We start from the raw sequence: 12,156 nt of genomic DNA on the forward strand, positions 1-12,156 counted from the left end.
CTTCCTTATCAATTTGGATGCATTTTATTTCTTTCATTTGCCTGATTGCTGTGGCTAGGACTCTCAGTACTATGTTGAATAAAAGTGCTTAGGGTAGACATCCTTGTCTTGTTCCTGGTCTTAAGGGAAAAGCTCTTAAGTTTTTTACCATTGAGTATGATGTTAGCTCTGGATTTTTCATGTTTAGGTATGTTTAGGTATGTTCCCTCTAAACCTACTTTATTGAGGGTTTTTATCATGAATGGATGTACTTTGTCAAATGCTTTTTCTGCATCTATTGAAAAGGTTTTCACCCTTTCATTGATGTGGTATATCACATTCATTGATTTGTGAATATTGAACCACACTTGCATCCCAGGATCAATGCTTCATTATTTAACCAGGTTTGTGAAAGTATTGAAAAATGAATTTCAATTATTCTTACTTAATAAAAAGTATTTTTAGTATATTTTGGCCTTGATTTTTTAACTTAAATCATAAATATCAAGGGGCGCCTGGGTGGCTCAGTCGGTTGAGCGTCCGACTTCAGCTCAGGTCACGATCTTGCGGTCCGTGAGTTCGAGCCCCGCGTCAGGCTCTGGGATGGCCCAGAGCCTGGAGCCTACTTCCGATTCTGTGTCTCCCTCTCTCTCTGCCCCTCCCCCGTTCATGCTCTGTCTCTCTCTGTCCCAAAAATAAATAAATGTTTAAAAACAAAATCATAAATATCAAAATCATTGAATTTACAAGCTGAAAATAACCTTAGATGCTATTGATTTTCAACCTAGAGAAAACATAAGCATAACCTAGAGAGCTTTTTCAAAGCACTTTTACCTATTCCCTACCCTGGCCTAAGCTGCAGAGTATATGTGAATGTGGAGGAAGGAGAGTATGTGTGTTAAAAAAAATTAAAAATAAATTTTAAAAATTCCCAGGCTAATAAAGACCACCTAGTATAAAAAAAATTTTGTAGTGTATTTTGTTATACATTGTCCTCAGAAATTTTAAGATGTTTAGGATTCTCTCTTCCATATTAAATGGTCAGAAACCACTAGACTTACTGAACTTTTGAGACTGCTTTTTTATTATTTATCTTCTCCTTGTCTGATGTGATCATTTATTGCTCTTGGAATTATTTCTAACACCATTTCCCCCATCCTGTTTGGAACTCTCCTTCCCACCCAGTCCAATGGCTTGCTCCCTCATTCATTTCAGAACACTACTCAATGTTACCCTGTTAATGAAGACTTCCACCCATTTAAATTGAAAATGCCCCAACCTACAGTGCTATTCTCTTTTCTTGTTTTCCTTCTGTCCATAGCACTTCTCACCATTGAAATACTATATATTTACATATTTAGCAAATTTATGTGCTTATTTAATGTTATTCCCCTGTCATTTCCCCCTGGTTGTGTGCACTACAAGGAAAGGGAGTTCAGTGTGTTCTGTTCACTGTTGTCTCCCCAGCACCTAGAAGAGTGCCTGACACATAATAGGGGTTCCATAAATATTTGTTGAATAAGTGAATGGTTAAACTCAAAACTCCTATCTTTTCTGACTTTAGGGAATAACATCTATTTTAGGATACTGCGCTGAGACTCACTTGGATACTGTCTTAAAAGTTCTTAAGACATTCCAAGATCGGGAAAAGTTTTTCATGAATCGATGTAAGGTAAAAAGAACAACTTTCTGTCCCAAAGCTTTTGGTCACTGCAAGGGCAAACGACACTGATCCCATCACTGAACAGCCTCTTCCTGTCCCCAGGTCTGTAGTCCAGGTGAGAATTGCCTGAGCCCAGGCCCTGTAGCATGACCAGCTATCTGACAGATCTACTCCATTTTCTATCACTATTGCTGACTCGAAAGGTCCTAAGGAATTCTGTGTGTGCCTAGGTTTGTCCCTCTACCAACTGTTCAGGCCTCCTGGTCAGTTTCCATTGTGTACACTCTGCTTCCCCTGAAGGAAAGAGATGTAATAAGTAAAAATTAACACACGCTTTCCCACAGGGACCTCTTTTTTAAAGGCTGATAGATCCACAGCACAGTTTGGGGTGTTTAAATTTGACCAAGCAAGGGTATCAGTTTTAGACTAATTTTCATCATCGCAGTCTCATTTCTTAATCCCTGTAGTGGTCCATAGAATTAGGAAACAACATGGAAGGAAGGCGACACCTTCCATCATAGTTTTTATGTCTCTCTTTCAGGGTATTTTTTCTGGGAAAAAGAGCCTCACCAAGACTGATGTCATGGTAATCTACGGAGCTGTGGCCCTCCATGCTCCTAAGGGTCAACTCCTCACCAGGCTTGATCAAGACATCGTATCCCAAGTCCTATTTCTTTATGGCCAGTGCTCTCAGGTAATGGCTAGCACAGGGCTGCCTGGATTTCTAGTCTGGGGTTCCCAAACCTTGGAGGGGCTCACCTCTTGGGAATATTCATGCTCAAAAGATACAGGCCAAAGGCAAGACAGGACCTGGTATATTTGGAAGATGAGAATGTAAGACAAAAAAAAATTTTTTTCATAACAAAACAGGGTCAGGTAATTTGTTTCTTTCCAAAACCTTGGGCAGTTCATGTCCCATGATACCTTCCTAGGTAAGTACCCATAGCAGTCTCCCTCGAATCAAACTTAAAATAATTACTCCAGTACCTCATTAGGGCATTACAGATTCATTACTTCCCTGCAATAGTCTCTGAAGTGTTACTAATGGTAGTTGTTCAACCTTTTACGTGGTATAGATAAACCACCTAAAACAGTGCCTCACAAATAGTAAGCGAAATACATGTATCTTTTCAAATTTGTTTAATGTTTATTTATTCTTGAGAGAGAGGGGGACAGAACATGAGCAGGGAAGAGGCAGAGAGAGAGGGAGACAGAGGACCTGAGGCAGTCTCTGTGCTGTCAGTGCAGAGCCCGATGTGGGGCTCAAACTCATAGAACTGAACCGTGAGATCATGACCTGAGCCAAAGTCAGACACTCAACCGACTCAGCCACCCAGGCGCCCCACAATACATGTATCTTTAAGCGAATAAAAATATATCATTAACCAATCTACGCAGTCTACATCATTAGGTACTATTTCACACGCACCCCAACACACACATTCATACCAATCCCCCGGGCTGTCGCTGATGCTCTTCAAACATGCCAGGAATATTCCTGCCTCAGAGCCACACATCTGAGTTGGAATTCATCTGATCATTTCTGTCCCCCATAGTACTTTTTATATCTTTAATAAAGTACTTTATATATATTGTCAATTTAGCCATTTTGCTAACTAGTGCCAGGTCAGCCACCTAAAAATCACCTTGGGATCATGTGTGAAATACGGCTTCCCAGAACCATTTTTCAGGGAGATTGATTCAGTAGATCTGGGGTGGAGTCTGACAGCTGTAATTTTAAAAGGTTTATAAATGATTCTTATCCACAGCCAAGTTTCAGAAGCTTCTGCCGATTACGTGCACATCTGCTCCCACATCAGACTGTCAGCACCTTGATGTTAGGGATGGTACCTTATGCTGTCTTACCTCCTCTTCTGTGCTCTCCACACACCACCTGCTTGATAAATCTGTACTCTTGATATTTATTCATGTGTGTATGTGATAAAAATGGAATCACAGGGAACTCATGATATCACAGATATAAGTATACACCAGTGAAAGGGATTAGGGCAGTGATCCTCACCCTTCAGTTGCATGACAATTACCTGGAGAGCTTGTTAAAAATAGAGATCTCTAATGAATCACAGCCTTTAGGGATGGATCTATGAATCTGTATTTTTGCCGTGCTCCTGAAAAGGTGATTCTGATGCACTCAAAATTTGAAAAGCAATGATGAAAACCAAAAATATGATTTAAAAAAAGATGTTTTCTGGGGCACCTGGGTGGCTCAGTTGGTTGGGCATCCGACTTCGGCTCAGGTCATGATCTCACGGTTCATGAGTTCAAGCCCCGCATAGGCTTCTGTGCTGACAGCTCAGAGCCTGAAGCCTGCTTCAGGTTCTGTGTCTCTCTCTCTTCTCTCTCCCCACTCATACTCTGTCTCTCTCTCAAAAATAAATAAACATTAAAAAAAATTTTTTGAAGATGTTTTCTGTTACATTAATTTTTAGTCAGTCATTGAGGAAAATTAGGATAAAAATAAAAGAGGAAAAGAGATAAAGATGTTTTAGATAATGATGACTGTACATTTTCAAGGTACAGTCAGTTCTGCTGTAACACAGCATAGAACAACATAGTACAAAAAACCACAGGATTGTGGGGGAAATGGGGTAAGGGGCACAACATTCAAGACCCCATCAATGACACAGAAAAAAATAGGAACCTAATTTTTAAAACCATTTAAGAAAAAAAAAAAACATTTAAGAAATATCTAAGTACTATAAAAAAAATTATGTCACTTTTCCTTTAAAAACACATGAATTCAATTGTGAAAGTTGTGAGTTATTATGAAATGGTGGTATAAAGAAGGGTCGTTTGAAATCAGCCGGACAGCTAGAATGCCAGATTTGTATGGGAAGCAGCTCTTACCATGGTAAACTGAGGCAGCTGGCGTGTTTGAGGTGTTGTGTGAGTATTCCTATGCGGTTCAGTTCAGCTAGTTCACCTTTTGCTGTCATGGACCAAACTGTGCATAAGCAAACACAAAATTCAGAATATACCAGAAGTATTTACTCACATATCAATTTCACTGGAACAAAACTGCATTTTCAATGCAAGCATCATAGCAGAACTGACTATACCTCCTTCCAAAGTCAGCTCCCCTATTACTTTCACTCTATAGCTTTTCGCTGGTCTTTCTGCCAACAGCCTCTATCCTTTTTCTTACGAAAATCTGGTAGAGTCTCTTTAAATTGTGAGGCTTGAAACCCAAACGCCTGATATCTTTATGCTGCGTTCTGTATATTAGACTCACCTGGGGAAAATGTCTGCCAATGTACAGGACCTCACTTTGGAAATAGGGGAGGGAGTGAACAGCACCCAACTCCTTGGCAAGACTCCGTGTCCTGCTTCACTCTTGTTTTCAGATTGGTGGGTGGGTCTTTTTGCTGGTGTAAGGGAACTCTCTAACTGCGGCTCTATATCTGCTTTTGCCTTTGGTTTTCAGGTTCTGGGCATGTCTGTGATGAATAAGGTATGCAATATATTTGATATATTTGAATACAAATACATTTGAATACCAAGTAGGCTCCCTGGAAATGCAGGAAGCATATATGTCCTCTTGATTTGATTCCAAAGGAAAGGATCCCAATATATAACTAATTAATCCAATTCTGAAGCCAGGATCCCTGAGCTTAATCTAGGACAGAACATAGAGCTATATTTGGTTACAGGTGGTTTGAAAGTTAGACTGCAAACTAGAACAGTATTTTTAGAACTAGGGGCTGTGACCCACCAGTAGACTATGATTTCAATGTAATAGATTTAATAGACCGCACCAGCAAATTTTTTAATGAAATAAAAGAAATAGAAGAGAACATTGTACATAGCAATAAGTATCATAAAACTTTTATTTCAGTTATTATATACATTATATTTAGATAGATAGATAGATAGATAGATAGAATGTAAGTACAGAATGGGATTGTAAACTGTTTCCTACTGTGTGGTTTATGGTCCAAAAAGTTTAAAAGCCACTGCCTTATAGAACCTCAATCTATGGGGGGTGGGGGGTAGGGGTGGAAGGAGTAGAAATTGACCTTTGTTTTTTTAATTTCCCTGCAACTTTGATCCTAAACTGAGGTAGAGAAGGAAAAAGAAACAGATTCTCACTTCTGTCTGGGCACATAGTTCAACCCTAAGTCAAGAACTGGGTTTATAGAACCAGGTGTGGTACCCAAGACTTTGGCTTGCACTGTGAATCCTTCCGTTTTTAGGACATGGATCTGCAAATGAGTTTCACAAGAAGTATCACTGAGATTGGCATTGCTGTCCAAGATGCTGAGGATCAGGGGTTCAAGTTCTCCTATAAGGAGGTGCTACTGGGTTACATGCTGGTGAGTGGGCAGAGAGGACATGGGCAAGGCCATGAAAAGTCTGTTACCAAGAGCACAGAGCTGTCTTTTTTTAGTGGGTAAAACTTGCCAGTCCCAGGGAACAAACAGATTTCTGCCATATTTTGGACCAAGGGCACCCAGTGGTCCAATGGGATTGCAGCTGCATGTGGAAACTCCCCTTTCTAAAATATTTCACCTCCTTGTTTGTGTTACAGGACTTCATCAGGGATGAGCCCCTGGATTCCTTAGCTAGCCCTGTTCGGTGGAAAGCTTTAATCGCCATTAGATACCTCAGGTAGAGAATTTTAGAGAATTTTTCTTGCTCTCATTGAGAAAAATATTTCCTTCCCAATATCCTCCTTCAGATCAACTGACTTCTCAGTCAGTGGATACACCAGTGCACCCTTCCCAAAGTGAACACAGCTCATCGATGGGCTATTTCAAATTGGGGCTTCTCCCTCTTTTCAGACTTACAGAACTAAGAGCCCGACCATTTGATAACCAAGAGGGAGAAAGAGCCACTTAGAGGAGTCAGACTTAGATACATAAGGATTGAAGTTTTGGTGCAAAAGGAAATTTCTTTTCCTAGACTTTGGTCTGTAGGCAAATTTTAATATTCCCATTAAAAACGTATGAAGCCCTGGGGCACCTGGGTGTCTCAGTCGGTTAAGTGTCTGACTTCAGCTCAGGTCATGATCTCAAGGTTCATGAGTTCGAGTCCCACGTGGGGCTCAGTGCTGACAGCTCAGAGCCTGGAGCCTGCTATGGATTCTGTGTCTCCCTCTCTCTCTGCCTCTCCCCTACTCATGCTCTGTCTCTCTCTCACACAAAAATAAACATTAAAAAAAAACTTACGAAAGCCCTAATCATATTTTAGTTGGTTAGTAGAAATAAACCTAAAGAAGAAAATAATTTTAATCAAAATTTTATTTTATTTTTAAATTCTTTTTTTAACGTTTATTTATTTTTGAGACAGGGAGAGACAGAGCATGAACAGGGGAGGGTCAGAGAGAGGGAGACACAGAATCTGAAACAGGCTCCAGGCTCTGAGCTGTCAGCACAGAGCCTGACGCGGGGCTCGAACTCACGGACCGCGAGATCAGGACCTGAGCCGAGGTCGGCCGCTTAACGGACTGAGCCACCCAGGCGCCCCTTAATCAAGATTTTAAAATAATATTTTCCCCCTGCAGTAAAAAAATACAAATTCATTGTTAAATTTTAGAAACTATTGAAAGTTTTTAAAAATAATAAAAACTTTGGGCTCCCAGGTGGCTCGGTCAGTTGAGCAGCCGACTTCAGCTCAGGTCAGGATCTCACAAGTTTGTGAGTTTGAGCCCCACATCGAGCTCTCTGCTGTCAGCACAGGGCCCACTTCAGATCCTGGATCCTCTGTCCCCCTCTCTCTCTGCCCCTCCTCAGCTTGTGCTCTCTCTCTCTAAAATAAATAAACCTTTAAAAATAATAATAATAATAATAATAATAATAATAATAATTGCCCCCTATTTTCAACATTTTGGTATGTGTCCTTCATTATACTCTATTCTTCATTTTAAGTAGAGTTGAGATCGTGCTCTACATACGATCGTGCATCCTGTCTTTCCTTATTTCACCTTACATATTCCCATGTTATTACCATTCTTTACAAACATTGTTCTTTTTTTCATTGTTTTTAAAAAATATTTTAATTGTGAGGGGTGCCTGGGTGGCTCAGTCGGTTGAGCAACCGATTTCGGCTCGGGTCATGATCTCACAGTTTGTGAGTTCGAGCCCTGCATTGGACTCCCGGCTGTCAGTGCAGAGACCGCTTCAGATCTTCTGTCTCCCTCTCTCTCTGCTCCTCACCACATTGTGTGTGTGTGTGTGTGTGTCTCTCTTTCAAAAATAAATAAGCATAAAAAATTTGTTTAAAAAATATTTTAATTGTTGTAAAATACCCCAAAAATGTACCATCTTAACTATTTTTTAAGTGCATAGTGCAGCAGTGTTAAGTATAATCATATTGTTGTGAAATCAACCTCAAGAATTCTTTTCATCTTGCAAAACTGAAGCTCTATACACATTAAACAACTCCCTATTCCCTCTTCCCACCAGAGCTGGCAAACACCATTCTACCTTCTGTCTCTATGAACTATGTATTTTAGGTACCTCATATAATGGGATCATGCAGTATTTGTCTTTTTGTGCCTTTCTTATTTCACTAGAATAATGTCCATCCATATGATAACCTGTGTCAAAATTTCATTCCTTTTTAAGGCTGAATAATATTCCATTTAATATATACACCATATTTTGTTAATCCATTCACCCAATGGATGCTTGGGTTGTGTTCATGGTTTGATTCTTGTGAATAATTCCACTAACAAACATGGGTGCCTAAATATCTTTTCCAGTCCTTGCTTTTAATTCTTTTGCGTATACACGTAAAAGTAGGATTGCTGGATCATACGAGAATTCTATTTTTAATTGTTTAAGGAAGCACCATACGGTTTTCTGTAGCAATGGCACCATTTCACGCTCCCATCAACAGTGCATAAGGGTTCTAATTTTTCCATATTTTTGCCAATACTTGTCATTTTCTGGTTTATTTTTAATAGCAGCCATCCTTAGAATCTCATTGTGGTTTTGAGTTGCATTTCTCTAATGATTTAGCAACTTTCAGCATCTTTTCATATGCTCATTACCTATCTTTATATCTTCTTTGGAAAAATGTTTACTTCTTTTGTCCATTTTTGTAATTGATTCTTTGTTTTTTGTTATTGAGTTGTCAGAGTTCTTTGTATATTGTGGTTATAAGCTCCTTACCAGATATGTGATTTGTAAATATTTTCTCCCATTCCATAGATTGTCTTTTTACTGTATTAATTGTGTCCTTTGATGCACAGAAGCTTTAATTTTTGTCTATTGTCTATTTTCCATTTGTCTATTTTCCCTTTTGTTATCTGTGCTTTTAGTGTCATATCCAAGAAATCATTGCCAAATCCAATATCATTAAGCTTTCTCTCAAAGTTTTCTTCCAGGAGTTGAAGAGTTTTAGCTCATACATTTAGGTGTTTGGTCCATTTTGCCTTGATTTTTGTGTATGGAATAAGGTAAGGGTCCCAACTTCATTTGTTGTATGTGGATATCCAGTTTTCCCAACACTATTGAAAAGACTTTCCTTTCCCTCACTGAATGGTCTTGGACCCTTGTGACCATGTATCCCAGAGTTTATTCCAGGGCTCTCTATTCCATTAGTCTATATATGTCTGTCTCTTTATGCCAGAACCACACTGTTTTGATTACTGTGGTTTTTGTAATAATCTTTGAAACCAGGAAGTGTGAGAACTCCAACTTTGTCCTTTTTCAAGATTATTTTGACTATTTGGGGTCCCTTGAGATTTCATATGAATTTTAGGATGGATTTTCCATTTCTACAAAGACTGGGATTTTGATGGAGATTACATTAAATCTATCATCTGCTTTGGGTAGTATGGATATCTTAACAAAAGTAAGCGTCCAAATCAATGAACATGGGATGTTTTTCCATTTATTTGTGTCTTTTTAAATTTCCTTTAGCAACCTTTTGTGGTTTTCAGTGTACAAGTCTTTCGCTCCCTTGGTTAAATATTTTATTCTTTTTGATGCTATTGTAAATGGAATTGTTAATTTCCTTTTTGATTATTCATTGTTAATGTAGTAACACAACTGATTGGTATGTATTGATTTTGTATTCTACACCATTGTTGAATTTGTTTTATTCTAATAATTTTTTTTGTGAATGTTGGGGTTTTCTAATTTTTTTTTACTGTTTATTTATTTTTAAGAGACAGAGAGAGATAGAGCACAGGCAGGAGAAGGTCAGAGAGAGAGAGGGAGACAGAGAAGCCAAAGCAGGCTCCAGGCTCTGAGCTGTCAGCACAGAGCCCAATGTAGGACTCGAACTCACAAACTGCGAGATCATGACCTGAGCCGAAGTTGGACGCTTAACCAAATAGGGTGCCACCCAGGCACCCTAGGGTTTTCTATATATAAGATCATATCTTCTGCAAACAAAGATAATTTTGCTTCTTCTTTCCAATCTACATGGCTTTTATTTCTTTTTATTGCCTAATAGCTCTGGCTGGCACTTTCAGTGTTATGTTAAATAAAAGTGGCAAAAGCAAGCATCCTTATCTTGTCCCTGATCTTAGATTTTCCTCTAAATATTAGAGGAAAAGTTTACAGTCTTTCACCATTAACATGATATTAGCTGTAGCCTTTTCATATATAGCCTTTATTATGTTGAGGTAACAAACAGCATTTTTAATGGCTGTTTAATGACTTACTGTATAGATATATCTCATATTATTTAATCAACCTCCTCTTGCTATAGTTAATTGTCAGTTTGTAAAACTATAAATAGGGGCGCCTGGGTGGCTCAGCTGGTTGAGCATCAGACTTCAGGTCATGATCTCACGGATTGTGAGTTCGACCCCCGCGTTGGGCTCTGTGCTGACAGCTCAGAGCCTGGAGCCTGCTTTGGATTCTATGTCCCTCTCTCTCTCTGCCCCTCCCCTGCTCATGCTCTGTCTCTCTGTCTCTCTGTCTCTCTCTCTCTCAAGAATAAATAAAACATTAAAAAATAAAAACTATAAATAATATTTTGGTGAACACTTTATGCAAAAAGTGCTCTCTGAACTTTTAATTATAAAAGTTGACAATTTAGTTCAATAAATAGTATTCAATGTCATCCATGTACCAGGCATTGAGCTAGATTCAAAAAAGATAACCATTAACAAAATATGGCCTTGTATACTGGGGAAAATAGATGCAAAAACATACCCACATAATCTCCTAAACTGTAGCAAGAAGCAACTAAGAGAAGGCACAGGTTGCCATGTTTCCAAAGATACGTGAAGTTTGAAGAAAGCTCAGATAAATAAATGTGGAAGATAAACTAAAAGTTAGCTAAGCACTAAAATAATGTTGTCAAGTAGAAATATAATGCAAGTCACATATGTCACTGAAAATTTTCTGGTAGCCACTTTTTAAAAGAGTGAAAAGAAACATTAATTTTAATAATTTTACTTAATCCGATATATTCAGTATATTATCATTTCAATGTGTATTTGATATTTAACAAATGTAATGAGATAATTTACATGATTTTTCATACAAAATCTTCAAAATCCAGTGTGTTTTAGAATTACAGCATGTCTTAATTTAGTCTAGCCACAACTCAGGTATTGGATAGCTGCCTGTCGCTAGAGATTACCCTCATTTGGACAGCACACTTATAGAACTGGCAAACCAATCTCTAATGACTGAAAACCAATCGGTTTTCAGGGGCTAGAGTGAAGGAAGAGATGAACTGTAAAGGGGCATAAGGAAAAATCTAGGTGTTCTATATTGATTATAGTGGTGGTTTCATGGGTCCAAAACCCATTTAATTGCACACTTTTAACTGGATGCAGCTTGTTGTGCATAAATTTTGCCTCAATAAGTTGATTTTTTTTTAAGTCAGCCAGACAATAAAGATGAAAAGACTGTTCAACATATTTAACACTTTCAATTGACCTGCCCCAGCTGGTACTGACTTTTATTCCCCTGTGAGAGAACCAATTTCACCCTGCCCCAACCGTGTCATCATTTTCAATTTCTTTGCTAATTTGGTAGCTGACAAGTGGCATTTTATTGTCTTTATTTACATTTATTAAATAATAAATGGGGATTTTCATGTTTATTGAACAATATACATTTTTCCACGTTATGTCTAGGCTCACACCTTCGTGATGTTTATAGTAAATACCTGAAAGAAAGAAAGAAGGGAATGAAGGAAGGAAGGGAGGGAGAATAGAAAGGAGGGAGGAAGGGAGGGGGAAGGAAGGATGATTACAATGTCATTACTATAGGTACATTCATGAGTACCTATAGTATGTGTGACACCAGTTATAACCTGAGAAGACATATGAAATGGATAAAAATCACTGCTCCAAATTTAGAATTCCCCCCACCCAACACACACACACACACACACACACACACACACAACCCATGAGCACTAGAAAAAACAAGTGGGTTAATGTTATCACAGATCATATAATAAAGGGTTAAATACCACAGAGCTAGGGATGATTTGTTCATCACTCTAATAAATTAGAAATGAGGCATGTTGACTATGCACGCCAGTACAGTCTGATTCCATGTGCCCAACCTCTCCCT

General features: G+C 38.6%; 1 protein-coding gene across 5 annotated transcripts in view; it reads left to right on the forward strand.

Annotated features, from left to right (window-relative positions):
• Positions 1-12,156, forward strand: part of MROH2B (maestro heat like repeat family member 2B) — a 72,400-nt gene that overhangs the window by 39,503 nt on the left and 20,741 nt on the right. For all 5 annotated transcript variants that reach the window (XM_042995890.1, XM_007095436.2, XM_042995864.1 and 2 more), the window contains 5 exons: positions 1,544-1,651; positions 2,184-2,336; positions 5,088-5,114; positions 5,857-5,976; positions 6,192-6,271. In XM_042995890.1, the coding sequence (XP_042851824.1) occupies positions 1,544-1,651; positions 2,184-2,336; positions 5,088-5,114; positions 5,857-5,976; positions 6,192-6,271 (488 nt within the window). The remainder of the gene's footprint in view (positions 1-1,543; positions 1,652-2,183; positions 2,337-5,087; positions 5,115-5,856; positions 5,977-6,191; positions 6,272-12,156) is intronic.

This window comes from Panthera tigris, chromosome A1 (genome assembly GCF_018350195.1).
Source record: "Panthera tigris isolate Pti1 chromosome A1, P.tigris_Pti1_mat1.1, whole genome shotgun sequence".
In the NCBI taxonomy this organism is placed as follows: domain Eukaryota; kingdom Metazoa; phylum Chordata; class Mammalia; order Carnivora; family Felidae; genus Panthera; species Panthera tigris.